Source organism: Buteo buteo, chromosome 12 (genome assembly GCF_964188355.1).
Source record: "Buteo buteo chromosome 12, bButBut1.hap1.1, whole genome shotgun sequence".
Lineage (NCBI taxonomy): Eukaryota > Metazoa > Chordata > Aves > Accipitriformes > Accipitridae > Buteo > Buteo buteo.
This window is the reverse complement of record NC_134182.1, coordinates 10,021,649-10,038,403: the sequence shown is the minus strand read 5'-3', so window position 1 is coordinate 10,038,403 and position 16,755 is coordinate 10,021,649. Positions and strand designations below refer to the sequence as shown.

Here is a 16,755-nt window from a genome sequence, read left to right as displayed (position 1 = left end):
ACATCACTGATATAGGGGAATTCATTTTATAAATATATCAGTTTGTATACAAAGAAAACTTTAATAAATCCTTCAGAGTTTTGAAATATTATATATAATGTGACTATTACATAGTTTATTCTCAATAATCTGACAAAATATAGTTAAGTATTCTGTTCTCTTGTACAAGGGATAACAAAATATTTTAAAATATTTATGGTCAACTTTACAGTAAAATACTAGCTTTTATTTATGCACCTTCCCCCGAACAACCCCACCTCATTTTTATGCAGTCATTTCCTATCTTTCACTTAAGTGCTATATTTTACTGCATGGGAATGCTGCCTTATGGTAACTTCTAACAGGCAATGTTCTTAAAAGTAATTCTAGGTACTGCAAATAGTCTTAAATTGCCTTAGACCTACACCAATGATTAGATTCCAGATTTTTAAAAACACAAACAAAACAGAAAAAGCAGTATGGCAACAAAATCTCAGTCACCATATGCATGCTTTCTTTTTCTAAGCATAACAGCATGACATAAAACAGGAAAAAAGTTTCTTTCTCCAATTCGACTATATTCTATAGAGAATAAAAAAGCAATCTACTGTAAGCCTACTATATCTATCTGTTTAGGTCCCTGTAAAATAAGTCTTTTAGAACTTAGTAATCCAATGGGAAGGCGTCAGGGAGAAGAGGAAATGGGGCACATTTTATCTAATGCTCTTTAATGTGAATTTCACGACTGTTTAAAAAAATATATATGTAGCAGGACAGTTGCAACAGAATTTGCCCATCAGTTAGCAGTAAGCAAGTGACTGCCTAAACAAACAATTTTTAGGTCTCTGAACTGAGGATAAGTTTCTTCCTTGACCTTCAATACCATAATCTGCAGGAATGCTAAATCAAGGCTGAGAAACAACAGAATAAGAAAGTTAGTCTCATACTTGTGAATGCAGGTTTTAAAATCACCTGTCAAACAAGGGACTAACTAAAGTTACTAGTGAGAAAAGTAAAAACAAACCACAACAAAAATCAGATCATCAGAAGCAAGTAAGAGTTTGCTGAATCAAGTTGCATGGAGCTGAATGGAACAGATTTTGAACAATTATCAAAACTGTTGGACTGAAAGGGTTCACTTGATCAGTTATAATTGTTTACGCTTCACTTGGAAAAGAAGCTAAAAAAGCAGGTGCTGTGTCCTAACTGAAGGGACAGTAATTAAACGGCAAGGACCAACAGTCTCTTGAACCACTCCAGTTGGAAGTGCTGTCGTTACAAACCTTTTCTTGTTGTTCTCTTCATTCTGATATAAAATATGTAATTCGGTAATTGGACAAACAGTTTAAGTATACACAAACCAGAAAGATCACTATGCTTTTGAAAAGATCATACCAACATTATATGCAGGGTTTTCCACAACACTAAACAGAGGAGCTTTGGATTTTCCTGTGATTCACCTCACAACTCACAGCATTACTGATCTACTGATTACCTTCAGGAAATGACCTTCCCATGCTAGGATTGCTTATTACTACTTTTTTAAAGTTAGCATTGCAGTCTCTGATATTGGATAAACATGTTTAAGAAAGTATTCACTTCTGCAACTCATTCAATCTGAAGATCTCTCAAAAACACATTAAAAAAGCCTACAGCTCTGTAAAGAAAAGGATCTCTTCTGCATTCAGTTACATGTTTACTTGCTGTAAATACCACATGATGACTACCAGAGAGGGCAGTCCTTGAGAAGTTTCAACAACTTTCTTCCCTCCTCAAAACTACGCTCTCAATATGCATATTTTATTTTCTTATTTCAAGAAACAAAATGGTAGCAAACATGTCTTTTCCCAGCTAAGTCACAGGTAAGTTAGGCTACAACTGTGGTTCACTCCACTTTTTTATGGTTATTTTTAACAGATTATAGAACACTGTCTTTACGTCTCACTAACTAAAGTCACAGTAATCAAACAGAATGGCAGAGGAGTACCCCTTCATTCCCGTATTACATCTCACATTACAAAAGCAGCACAATAATTTTCGTGGGTAATTCAATTTCAACACAATGCATCATGTGTGTTTGTTACTTTATTTTCTGTGCTGTATTTTTAAGTTGATATATGCATCTCCATGACACATCGCTGAAGACGATACTAAAGATCCAGTTTAATTCACTATTTTTACACCTGCTTCTTACTCTGGGTACGAGCCATATAAACTCAGTCTGTATATAGAAAAAAAATCACCAACATTTTAAGCTACAGTTTGTTATTTTTGCTTTTGTTATAAATCAAACTAAATTCAAACATTTTAATCCCCTGTCTTTACCTTATAGTAATGATTTGAAAGATAAGCTGCTAAACGATATTGATAATTTTTCAAATTTTTTTAGTATGTATGACAAAGTAAAGCTAGAACAGAGCTAGCAAACAAAACGACTGCATCTGAGTATAAATTGTGTATCTCAGAACAAATCTAGAAGCTCACTATTAATAGGCTTAATATAGATGTCTAGGGATAAGCAGAGTACTTCTATTAGATATCTAAAGTGCCATCGTTATCCCTATAGATGGCCACTGTATGAAATGCAACTGAAAACACAGATGGACTATTTTTGAGTTGTTCTGTCTATCGGTAGCCCTCATTCTCCCATACCACCTATGCTACTCAAAAAGACAGCTTCCTATGCAGTGGAAACCCTACTCAGGTGAATGAGTTATGGTTTGAATTAGCAAGAAACTTTCAATAGTTTAGTTGTACCTGATTTTGTACTTGCTTTCAGTTAAAAAATGCTAAACAATGTGTGTACTGGTTTTGGCTGGGATAGAGTTAATTTTCTTCATAGTAGCTGGTATGGGGCTATGTTTTGGGTTTGTGCTGAAAACATTGTTGATAACACAGGGATGTTTTCATTGCTGCTGAGCAGTGCTTACCCAGAGCCAAGGGCTTTTCTGCTTCTCACCCCACCCCACCAGCGAGGAGGCTGGGGGGGACACAAGGAGTTGGGAGGGGATACAGCCAGGACAGCTGACCCCAACTGACCCAAGGGATATTCCAGACCATACGATGTCGTGCTCAGCAGATAAAGCTGGGGGAAGAAGGAAGGGAGGGACATTTGGAGTGATGGCATTTGTCTTCCCAAGTCACCACTACATGTGATGGAGCCCTGTTTTCCTGGAGATGGCTGAACACCTGCCTGCCCATGGGAAGTGGTGAATTCCTTGTTTTGTTTTGCTTGCGTGCGCGGCTTTTGCTTTACCTACTAAACTGTCTTTATCTCAGCCCACGAGTTTTCTCACTTCTACCCTTCAGATTCTCTCCCCCATCCCATTGAGGGGGAGTGAGTGAGCAAGCAGCTGCGTGGGGCTTAGTTGCCAGTTGGGGTTAAATCACAACAATGTTTTAGCTGAAATCACTGTCATGATTTACCCGACATTATGTTATTACTACACATAAATGAGATATTGCTCATCAGCTAAGCCATGGTATCTGTGCATGTGTTCCTTGCCTATTACATGATTTTCTGTCTATTACCAGCATTAAATGATCAAACCCCCCATCAAGCTCAATACAACTCCTAACTTGACTCTGGATACAAGATACTGTTGTTTTACCATTAATTCTTCAATACACTGCTATTGAGGCATTAATAAGTTTCTAGAAGAGACACAACTGAGTGAACCAATCAAAGAACCAATATGGACTTAGGAAGTCAAAACAGGCAAATTCCAAACATCTGCAGAAGAAACATTTCATGCAGCCAGACAGCAGAAAGGGAGATTTCTTTGTGATAAGTAGCAGAAAACAAGAGGAATAATTATGCTGCCTCATATTTTGAAGTCAGAGGTTTTTAAAATCATTATTATCTGTAAGGAGTGCTGTAAAACTGTATTAAATATTTTTTCAAGACACACACTAACTGAAGAATAAAAGGGATATTATTATGCTATTTGCCCTAGTTTAAAAGTAAACAAGTGAAATTGTAGATGACTATCATTTGAGCAGTTGGGTTAAGGTGAATTACAAGGAATACTGCTCAGACTAACAGTTCATAGCACTTGTCACCATGAATAAACCACAAGAAGCATTTAAACAATAAGCAGCACATTTGGCATTTCTGAGACTAATGCTGGAGGGCAACTATTTCACTGAAGTGGGATGGTGTTTTTGACACTAGAAGTGAGAGTCCAAGAAAAGAGACTAAGGCACCACATTCACTGTAGCTAGACAGAAGTTAATCTTTGATACTTTAAAGGTATGCTTTGATCATCACAGCAGGTGAAACATACCAAGAAAAACCATTGTGATCTGTTGCACAAACAGAGCATCTGTTTCAGTAGTCATACCTATGAGGTATCTTCATTTTGTTGATAAAGTACAATTGTTACCTCTACAAGCTATTAATTGCCTGATGCATTTAAACTTTCTTCTCGATAGGCATACATTTTGTAAGAATGAAACTAGGACACAATTCAAGACTATACGTTGTAATTTACAATGTAAGTGATACAGAAGAAAAGAGTAAAATACACACATGCTCACCTTTACCAGTTAGTGCCTTTACAACTATTACAAACCAGCTGAGGATTTCTTTACCTATTTTAATTATGGCAGAGGGGTTTTACACTTTGGTAACAGAACGAATAACTAAACGGACCAACCTTACATTTGTTGAAATCTAAACAAGTGGTATTTGAGTTAACCATGACTCCTTTTTGGCTAACAAACTGCAGCTTCAAATGAGACAGAATTGCTGTCGTATTATTTGTCCCTGTTTACTGGTTTGATGACACCAAGATGATCATAGATTTTCATTAGACAATTACAAGTGACATAAAAATCACTGTCAGTTAAAACAAACATAGGTTGTAAGGCAGACTTTATTAAACCATTCAGAACTCATAAAGGATAGGTAGAATTCAAAATACTTTGTAACAATGACAACCATATTGACAAAACCAATCTACTAATTCTAGCGCTCTGCCTTGAACAATCACAATATTTAACTGTGCCTTAAGTATGGGTACCACCATTGGCACTACCAGTGATGGGTACCACTTTGAGAAATACTGACCTATGAAACATGGTACAGGTATAATTATGATTCTTTTGATGAGTAAGTACGCTAAGCTATTACTAAAGTCACTGAGAAGCTTTTACTCTTCCATCAGGTGCTTACCATGGCAGGTGGAACAAATTATGTTAAGCTTGCATCAGTATAAGTGAAAGCTTTAGCAAAAATGCACTTGAAAATTAATTTGTGGAAAAAAGAACCTCTTACTATGCAAAATACATAGCAGGTGTAAGAACAGTAAGCAGTTCCCCCCAAAATATTAGATACATGAAGAACATCACAGATAACTCAACATAATTCCCAGTATTTACATCCCATTTTTGAAACCTACATTGTTTGTAACAAGGTTTTGAAATCTGGCAGAAGCCTTTTTTTCTTTTGTTTTCTCATAAAATAAAGCTATTTCAACATGACTAATTTCTGAAGTCTAGAAGAGTGCCATTTGACTGATTCCTTGGCAAAATTGTAGCGTTTTTGCCAATAGTCACTGAACACTGGAAGAATCAAAGGTGGGCCCTAAACTGCCATCACAGCAGCACCTCCTTTGCTAACAAACCTGAGTTTTTCTGTCTGAAAAACCATATCTGCAGGAAGCAAAAGTGCAGGAAACCATCTACTCCTCAAGAAAGTTTTCCCCTCTATATTGTAAAACTAAGGTACTGAGTTAACTAAAGTGAGGATTAAAAGGGCATGACATACACTACACATTACAAGTGGATATAAATTTAAGACAATTACAGACAAGGAAAAATTTTTAAAAAATAAAAGGAAAGCACAGCAAGAAATGCTTTAAGTAGCTGAAAATATTTTTGATGACAGGAAATCTTAATAAAACCCCCATTACAACCCCCCCCCCCCCCACTCTCCTACCCACTTAAAAGAAAATTCATTTGCAGCTTTAGCAGCATAAGGTTTCAAGATGCCATCTTCAGACACAGAGGCCTAACATTCCTGATCTTGAATGAGTGAAAGTCTGGAATGCAACAAGAGTTTAGTTTTGTTATCAGACATCATCTAATACCACTCACATTTCCACAGAGTTTGACAGAGACTATTGCTCCAAATAACAAAAGTCATTAACCGAAGAAAATAATTAAAACCCCACAGGTTATTTCATGCACCTCACTGAAACTGAATAGTGTTTTATCTGACTGTATGCCATACATTCAGTGTAAAAGAGTTCTCCACAACACCAAATCAACTTTAACTTGAGAAGCAGTGTTTTTCCAAAAGTTGCAGAGCATCCATAAAGAGGCTTCTGACCAATACTGTGTAAAAACAGCACCCAACTTACTCTCTAAGGAAACCTTCCTTAGATCTGCAACAAGGTGTCTTATCTAATTGCCAAATATTTTGATAAGAAAAACACTCCTGAAAACACTTGGCTGTTTCTTCAGTTAGAAAGAACTTAGAAGCAGAAATGTTTGATTTGATTTTACATTTTGAAAGCAGTTAAAAAAAAGCCTGAGTGCTCAATACATCTTTTCACATCAATAGAGTAGTAGTTATCTGAAAAGGTTTTTTTGAGGAAAAACTCTTTTATCTTCAAACTTTTGAAAAAGAATCACAGGATTTGACAGAAATAGCCAGACATCTTCAGATAACAGGTCTTGGAAATGTAGCTTTCATTCTTAATGTACTTTTTGAATAATTACAACTATGTATAGTGAAGCTCAATAATACAACTGTGCAAAAAGAAAAAGAAATCAATCTTAGGAGTGCAAGACTTAAAACAGGCTGTCTTTAATATCAGGAAATCAAAACCCATGACATAAAGGTGATGGATGGAAAAATTGGCAGAGTCAAAAGAAAGCATCCCTTTTATTGGTCATGTTTTTTTGCACTTTAGCCCAGTAAAATCACTTCCCAGCTTCCAGCCCAGACAGTGAATACAGGCAGGGAGAGACAACGCATAAGAGTCCTCAAACAAAACCCTAAAATGTCTCTCCCTGTCTCAGGGAAGGAACTGTATCTAGAACCACACAAGGAACAGCTAAGACAGCAGCACTGATTTTTAAAACCTTCACTTATTTGTATGCAGGAGATGTGAACAAAAGTGAAACTTTTCAGTCATTGAGTACTAAGTTGGGAAAAACATTTTGAAAGAAATGAAAAAGTAGTCATGTTCTATTTTCACTAACTATAATTATTAACTCTTATTTTAATTAGGGCTTTTGTGATCTCCCCAGGAATCCATCTGAGAAAAGCATGGTGGCCTTAGTCATTGAAGGCAAATAGCTCATGTAGTATTCTACATCATAGAAATCAACTTTCACATTTCCAATGCATCTAAAAAGTTAGATTTCTGATATTATTCTGCTAAATACCAAAGTTTCACAAAGTTTCACATGTAATTTGTTGGAAAGGACAGAGCTACAGTACTAGATAAATAACATGCAAGTCTATAAACACATACACAAAAAAGACTGGACAGAAAAAGCATACCTTCTAAGAAATCAGTGTTTCATTCATAGAACACTACTTCTAAATCGTGGAACTTTTGCCTAACAGAAAAGAATGTGGGGGTTGGGAATAGTTGATCAGGTCATATATAACTGCAGAATCAACCAAGGACAATAAGATTTCATACAATAAATCTTATTAAAAGAGTACATTAAATACCGGTATGGTATAAAAGTACATGTATCATGTTTCTGATTATAATTACAAAGTCGCTATGAGTAACTTGACACAGGCAGGATCAAAAGCATAGTGTATTAGAAAAGCCACATTTTTCTATTTCTTTTCAAATAAAGTTCTGTTACAAATGACGCTGCCACAAAACAAAGCAATGAAGACATGATAAGCCTGAATTATAATTGTATACCAAAATATATGCCTGACAAACCATTTAATTATGGATTCCATAAAAAACATGCCTATCAAGTAAATTGGACAATGCAAAGGATATAAGCCAGTTGGGATGAATTTTTTTTTTTTTTTCATTTTCATGCTCAGCTTTTTCAGTGGTCGTCCGCTGTATGAAAACTCATTCAACCTCTACATTGGATTAGGTTAGGATTTTCATAGTATTTGCATGCTGGGTTTTTACTTCTCTATTGCTTGTCCAGTGTTGTACGATCATTAAAAAAAGTGTTTTGGCTCAAAGGCAGTACATTTGATCACAGAAAGACCCATGAGTTTGTTCAAATTAAGCAATTCAATGAAATGCAGGATGAGCATCTGGACAGAATCTGAATGCCAGCTGTGGCTACTTCAAATTAAAGTTCACTAACTTGTCTATAAAGACCATCATTCTTCCTCTGATTCTCAGCTCCCACTACTTCTAGAAACTGTGGTGTGAAAGTGACGTAAGGGAGTAGTCTCCTCAGTATATATCAAGTAATAATCACGCTCTTAGCCTGATGTTTCTTTTACAAGATGACACCCACACAGTTGGGCATTAAACACTTTTTGACAGAGGATAACAATATATCAAGGTATTATCACAGCTATTCATTCTGCCTTCCCTAAACCAGTAATCTGTTCAAGGCTTTGCTAGCTGCTATAATTGTGAACCTTCAACTACACTTTCAAAAAAGTTTAAACACACATTGACTGTTGACCTGGTTTCAGCTGGGATAGAGTTAGTTTTCTTTCTAGTAGCTGGTATAGTGTTATGTTTTGGGTTCAGTAGAAGAATGCTGATAACACACCCATGTTTTCAGTTGTTGCTAAGTAGCATTCAGACTAAGTCAAGGATTTTTCAGCTTCTCATGCCCAGCCAGCAAGAAGGCTGGAGGGGCACAAGAAGTTGGGAGGGGACACAGCCAGGGCAGCTGACCCAAACTGGCCAAAGGGGTATTCCATACCATGTGACATCATGCCCAATATATAAACTGGGGGAGTTGGCCTGGGAGGGATCACTGCTTGGGAACTAACTGGGCATTGGTCAGCAGGTGGTGAGCAATTGCATTGTGCATCACTTATTTTGTATATTCCAATCCTTTTATTATTGACATTTTAATATTGTTATTATCATTATTCTTCCTTTCTGTCCTATTAACTGTTCTTGTCTCAACTCATGAGTTTTACTTTTTTTTCCCTGATTCTCTCCCCCATCCCACTGGGTGGGGGGGAAGTGAGCAAGCAGCTGTGTGGTGCTTAATTACTGGCTGGTGTTAAACCACAACAACTGTATGCAAGGGGCTAACTATATGTTCACATTCCCTAGATACACTACCTAAAAGACACACATTATATCATGTATTCAGTCTAAGGATGTGTAGTTTGTATCTCAGTAGGAAACTCCATTTTTTATTTTGTCTCCCTTTAAAGTCTGTGTAACAGCAGTGATACAGACATCAGACTCCTCACTGTTAAAAAAGAATTAAGTCACACCACAACTCTGTTCAATGAGTTGAGTCTGCAGTGTTCTTTCCTCAGGATATTAATCTTTCTAAAAGTATTCTTGCTCTTCTACACTGTTACCATCTAATAGCAGTAATTACTTCTTGTTCTGTGTTATCAGATGTCACAGGTATTAAATGACTTTTTTTGTCATTGGATTGAAGTATCTAAAAAAGATTTTCTTTAAGAAGCAATCACTGACAAAAGGAAGCACCTGAGCTCTAGCTTATATAGCTACGTTTGCAAAGACGGATGCAGCAGATGTGCCCACAAACATAAATAGTCATTAAGAAGGTCAGAAAACTGCATCTGAAGAGCCAACTGCACATCCATTCTATATATGCACTCCTGCCTAAACATAGTGGCTTAGAAGGTACATTCACATCAACATTGTTTCACAACACTATGTAAATGATATATTTAATAACTAGAGGTAACTGAATTATCAGTCTTTAGTAGATCAGCTTGCATTTTTGTTATAAAGGGAACTACGATACCATCTTTATATATGAGATATCATGACTGGAAGACAAAATGGGCTCCTAAGGACAATCCAGAAAGCATAGCAGAAAATAAACATTAGGATTTTTTATTATATATAAGCATTTACAGTATATCTTCATCAATTGAAATTTAATCACCTTTTTACAATTTAGAGGAAAAGGCAGTTTTTAGGGTAGTTAAGCCATGTATCATCAATACCATGAAGCTAACCTATCAGTTATAATAGCTCCTATAAAATACCAGAGTGAAATTGCAATAAGCCTAGAAAATGGGCTACAAATCCCAGATATGCTCAGGCAAGCACTGAACCAAAAATAAAAATAGGTAGATAGGAAACCAGGAACTAGACAGCATTCATCTAATTCACAACCACTAACAGCAGAGATCACAGGCCAAGGTTTTAAAGCATCTTATTCAGCTCCAAATGGCAATTATTGGACAGGGACTTCAATTATAAAAACCTTCCCTCTTCAAAACGAGTTACATTTCTAACAGTTCCTTTCTATTCTCTCCATATACAATAGCTCTTACATTTCTCAAAAGTGCCTTACTTTGTTTAGGCAAATTAAAATTTGAAAACATTTTAAATTCTCAAATAATAAAGAACATAGACGTTGCAGTATTTATCATGCTGGGATATGTTTATTACACACTGATAAAGAGTCTCCCACATTCTCCTTCTCTTCCAAACACTATTCTGGTAAGAAAGGAGTAGACTGCACTACAATGAATACATTTTCACATTTTAGTTTAAAAAGTCAAGTGTCTCTTCTCCTCATGCCCTCCTCCAAAGAGGAAATTCTTAAAAACTCTTTAGAATCTTATTTTAGAAAAAAGCTATGGGAAAATACAGTTATTACATTGTACAAAAATGCAAGGACAGTTGGATTTTTTTCTTCACTTATAAATATTGCTCCTAGAGCTGAAAGCACTAAAAAACCCCTAAACATCTCTCATTTGTAGTCACAGCCTTAGAACAGACTCAGTCCAAAGGAACACATGATGTCTATGACAGGCTCATCACTAATTTGCATTAAATTTTTTGTATATACCCTTTCCCCTGACCACACAGAAGTTGACCAAAAAAAAAAAAGATAATAAGGACAGATTTTTTCAAACAGACTTTTGGAAGTAAAAAAAAAAGAAAAAAAGAAAAAAAATCAGAATTGTACCATGATCCATCACAGAATGCTTTCAGTATCAGAAAAAATAACTTTGGCTTGATTTTCATTGTAAAAGGAGAGAAATATGTTTTCATATAGACATAAGATATATACTGAAAATGTTAAATAATGCCCCACCCCAAACCTTTCCCTTCACTCAGTTCAAACTAAGTACTGAGAAACAGCATCAGATTGTTTCTGCCATTCAAGTACACACAAATATTCCATTACAATAGAATTGCAGTGGGAAGAGTCTAACTATTCAAAAAGAGCAAACACAATATCAGGCAGCAGTGGCACTATATTCTTACCATTCTATTACCTACCTACAACATTAGGAAACAAGCATGAGAGGAATATACTTTTTTAAGCATGAGAGGAATATACTACTTTAAAAAAAATCTGCAAGAACAGTGCATATTAGCTTACAGTAATAAAAGCACCTACCAATGCGTTCTGGTTTCCTGAAGCCTTTTTTATGTTTCTTGCTGGCATTCCATGAAGATGGCTAAATCTACTCTGGAAACCTGCAAAAAAGAAGTACGAATGGATTTAAGAGTATTTCTTATACCATATAACCAATAACATACCAAATCTATTAATCTGACTTCAGTTAAACAGAAACATCTTAATATTGTCAAATATTGTACTGGTGGAAACAAAGAGCAGAGAATGGGAAAAGTGAGAGAAAGGCTAAGTTGTCATGAAAATGAACATTTCTGGAAATATTCTTACTGCCATCCTGGTTCTATGCACAGTTGGCTGCCTAAGCAGAGCATACTGAACTACAGTAGGAAAATGATTTTTGCATCACTTACAACTTCATTAGTACTAGAAAATGTTAAATCTGGTGAATATGCAGAAACCAAGTCCTCAAATACTTCTAAGCATCTGGAAAATAAGCCTCACAAAAGAATTCAATATATTCAGTGTGCAGAGCAGTTTAAAAGTGATTTGACCACTGCTCACATAAAAGATCTGTATTTGAACGTGAAAGTAGATTCTTGTGGCAGAGAGAAAGTACAACAAAATTCTTTGGCAGCAAGATGAGGTCTGACAACTTCAATCTTTAGATGAGGGTTGGGGTTCCTAACTGTAAATGCAGTCTAACACTGGTACAACTTACCATTGGAAACACTGGATTCACAGTTGTCTAAACTATTTTAAAGAAAAAAAAAAAAAAGGTATTTTCTACATTATAATCTCAATCCTTGCTCCAAAGGAACCCTTGCCTCTTCTCTACAAACAATATGGCCTGACCATAAAGCAAAGCAAAGCTGATGGTCACACTAGTCTTTCAAGCCTTTGAATTAATAAACTTCTCTAGAATTCTAAACATTATCACAGAAGCCAGGAACAAAATGGAATATAAAGATTCTCTTTAAATAATGCTTAATAATTTTCAATGCAAACATCGAGACAACATAAAAGAGTAAGCTATAAAAATGAGCCAAGTTTTACACTTTCTGACTCTTCTGATCATTGACTTTTTAAAAATTATTTCTCTCTAATGATTATCTTAAAAATGAAATAGTTCAAGGAAACAAACTGGTAACTCCAAGATCTTGTCAACATTTTACATATTTTATATAATATACAGATACCTTTCTACTGTACCGAAGTGAATCTACAGTTTGCATTTGCTTGATTGCTACTTACCTCTCCTCCCTGACCGAGACATAAGAGGGAAAGTGCCAGTTAAGATACTTTCAAAGACTGGATCAGGCAATTCTCTCTCCAGTTCTGTAGAGTCTTCTTGTTCCCACCATGGAATGACCCCCGTAATTCCACATGCTCCACCAGACTCATTTTCATGAAACCAATCACTCTGCTCATCATCACCTGTGTGAGGGCAGTATCCCCCCAAGCCCCCCAAAAAAGGAGGAGCAGAGAAGATAAAAATCAGATGTTACCATCAATAAACACTCTGACAGGACAATTATTTATTTTGTTTTATAGCTGTATAACAATTACTCGTATATAGGCGTTTTTATTTGCAAAATGTTTCTCAATAGCATGACAAGCATTGCCATCAATGAAATCACATAAAATGTAATGTTTTAAAACCAATTTATGATAGTGAAAAACAATAATAAACCAGTTAATCCTCTGGCAATAACTGCAGGGAAATCCATTTAAGTTACTGCACTTTACATATTAACAAAAAACAAGCCTTAATCTCCTGCAGGGAATTAAAAGGTATAAAACTGTGAAACTAGTTCTTTGCAGCTGATAATGGTATATAATTAGCTTAATTTCATGATTTGTATGGCTAGTAAAAGGGGAAAACAATCATGAACAGATGTGACTAAATGAAGTTAATCTGATTAAGTTCATTTAGAAATAAGTTTTGAAAAAGTTGATTTTAAATGAAAACTGACAGTATCATGTGATTGAGAATTACACTACATTATACCAAAAAGCTGGTCATTTTTACTGACAATATTTACAGATGTAGTATTTAAATACCTGGATTTAAACTCAAAAGACAAGACTGAAAATCTGATTTTAAACTTAGCTCACAAACACACTGGCAACTAAAAAATAAATTGTTATGTTTGTTTTAAAACATGTTCTTTTATACAAACCAGGTAGTTTACAGAAAATCAGAACATATCCTCTTAAGACATGGCAAATTTCCTTCCTTACATCCAAAAATTAGATTTCCAAGTATGTGCTGTATATTTTAATTCTACTTCAAAGTATCCCAACCATGCCTCACTATTTCTGCATATAAATTATTTGTTTGGCATTTCAATTTTTAATTAGGCAGAACTAAGCAAGACACAAATGCAAGATTTATTAGACACATTTTTCAAGAACAAAAAGCATTCGTGTAAAATTTCCTTACCACTCAACCCCAAAATGGGAAAATACAAATAATAAAAACCCAAGCTAAAATTTTAGGAAAAATAAAATTCAACACACTTTCTCCAAATAAATTGTTGCAATGAAAAGAATACTTCAAGACCAAGCACAAGTGAAAATGGCTGTAAACATTCATCAGGACAAGTACTTCAGGAAAATAATAGAATAATTAAGGCCCTTCACTCATCACCTGCAGGTGAAATGTGATCCTTACATCTTTAATGATCTCTACTAAAGCAAAATTAGCAGAGGCTAGAGAAAGGAACTTTTAGATGGAGGAAAGGGAAAACAGAGGTGGAAAGAGATACATAGGTCCAAATAAGATTTAAGTTTCTTTATGTTCTGGAGAATTTCAGATTACTCTCCATATTTATTCTAGTCCTCATTTATAGCTATGGCACTTCACAAAGGTGCTCACCACTAATTCTATCATTTCATAAACAGCCAGGTATGGTTTCTTTGGAGGATGTCTAAGAGTACTGAACAGAGACAGTGGTAGTGATGGAGGGACAATCACACATTTTCATTAAATTGATCTGTGGTTCAGAATTAAGTTTGAACTCCTCTGTTTTGATTTTCAAAACTTTTATGTAGATAAACTGTCGGAATATTTTGTCATCAGATGAGAACTCTAGACACCTTGACTAATAGGAAATACTATCAGGAACTCAAAAGAAGTCTTGTTACACAATTCAGCTGTGACAGCAAGTACAGAATTCTGAAATTGGATTTCACAATCAGCTCAAGGACAGAAGCCTGTAAGAGTTATGCAATGCAGTCTTGGAAGAAAGAGCTAGAATTTAAGACTGTGTTGGTAGACTGCAGGATAAGGCAAATAGTGGCTATGGAAGGAAATCAGTATCTTCACTATATGCCCAACCACAGTTCTTTGGGAAGAAATACAAAATTACTTTTCCTTTTTGTGCAACAGGATGTTAGTATGCTAAGCAACCATCCATTAAGACATCTTACCTGTTACACTATTATACACTTCCCTAAGCACTTAAGTTGTTTACTGCCAAAGGCAAACTTAAGATCTGAACCTCCTAGGTTTTGCCCATGTGACAGCAGAATCCAGGTTTACCTGGTTTTTAGCTTCCTTGTCTGTGTGCTTTAAACAACTCTGAATCCTTTGACTATTTTCAATCATATTATCACCTCGAGGCGAGCATAAACCTATTACTACTATTCTTATCCAGGTGAGAGCACCCACAGGCATTTTGTTTACGAGTTACTCCACCCTGAAGGGGTAACATTTTCAAAAGGAGTCAGGGAAGACCACTGCATTTAATCAATTTCCAACCTCATACATATAGGCAATATAACACAGAGGCCTCCCCACTCAAGTTTGTAAACACATGGATTTTATCCTACTTAATTTGCAGCTCTCAAAAGGTAACACAGTGACCATAGCAAACATGAACTTTTGAGAATTAAAAATTCAAAGCAGCATTTTTGACTTCAAAATACTTCAAAAGATTCACCACACTGTTCTTTCCTCTTAAGGATGCTGATTCAGCACAAGACTACAGCAAGTGATCATATTCTTCGAAGCTACAGGAAAGCTAAAACAACCTCCAGATCTCTGAGCCCACGCATTCTCCTAGCCACGTATTTAAAATACAACAAACTTGTTTGTGGGTAATGCTAAGGCTTTAAGGAATTACTTCAAAGCAAATTACATTCAATTATAACTGTACTGATCAGTACAAAAAAATTAAAATAAATTTAAGGCTCGGAAGTGTCAACTTCAATTCTAAAATTTCAAGGCACTTCAGTTCTGTCTTTAAGTTATTTATTTTTAAGCTTTACCCTCCCCCCCATTACTGTTTCCCTAATTTTCACTCTATATTATTGAGTCTACATATTTATCTAATTACCACTCCTTCATGTTAAATTACTTGCCTTCCCCTTTAAGAAGTTTAGAAAATGATTTATGTGGTCTTCTTATGGTTTCTCTATGGACATAGACCCCATCTGTATCACCATCAGTTTCATGTTCAGAATAGCTTCACCTGAATCTTCTTTTAGCTAAAGCAGTGAACAGAACTTTCAGAACTTGCAGTGAAACAGACTTTCCACTGCACACAAATAGAGTTTTCTCCCTATTCCTAGCTTTCTTTTGTTTCAAAATGGCCAGACTACCCTCCATAGCAGTCACATATAATGTACATGTGCTTGCCTATAACAACCACAACCTACTTTGAGAGGCTACTGTGAAAAGAGTTCAGCATATAGTCCCGTAAACACCACTTGATACTGTGCTGTTCCATTATCCCTCAAGTCACACACAGAGAGCAACAGCACGTGGACTGTAAATACCCTAGGATGCTAGTTTCATTTCCATGACCAGTGTACATCTTTCTAGGTAAAAAAAACCAAAACCAACACAAACCCACTGCTAACAGCTGTAATAATCATTTGGAGACATCAGAAGATTCACTATAACACATACAAGGAGTTTCGGGAAAGCAGAAGCTTAAGTTACCCATCCACTGAGGCACGTTGCACCTTGCTCTTTGTGCTCTACAGAGCTACCCTGGCAAAAGGGGTAACAGGACACCATTCAGACACCATTGAATTTAAGCAGCTAGTTCTTCTGATTCAAGCTTGAAAACTTCACATGAAGACCTCCTCCCAGCCCTCCCATTCAATGTAGTATCATACCCTGTTCTTGGGTAGGAGGACTGTACAGGTCTGCCATTAATAAATTAGATCAAGGATATCATGTCATCTCAGCTTTATGTTCACCTCTACCACTGTGATCCACAGGCAATATTTAGGACTTCAACTACACAGCAACTTCATGTTATTTCTTTT

At 35.8% G+C, this 16,755-nt stretch overlaps 1 protein-coding gene across 1 annotated transcript in view; it reads right to left on the bottom strand.

Annotated features, from left to right (window-relative positions):
• GPATCH2 (G-patch domain containing 2) overlaps positions 1-16,755 on the bottom strand; it is a 130,094-nt gene that overhangs the window by 94,677 nt on the left and 18,662 nt on the right. The window contains exons 4-5 of the mRNA XM_075042624.1: positions 12,727-12,909; positions 11,515-11,594 (exon numbers count right to left, since the gene is read on the bottom strand). Coding sequence (XP_074898725.1) covers positions 11,515-11,594; positions 12,727-12,909 — 263 coding nt within the window. The remainder of the gene's footprint in view (positions 1-11,514; positions 11,595-12,726; positions 12,910-16,755) is intronic.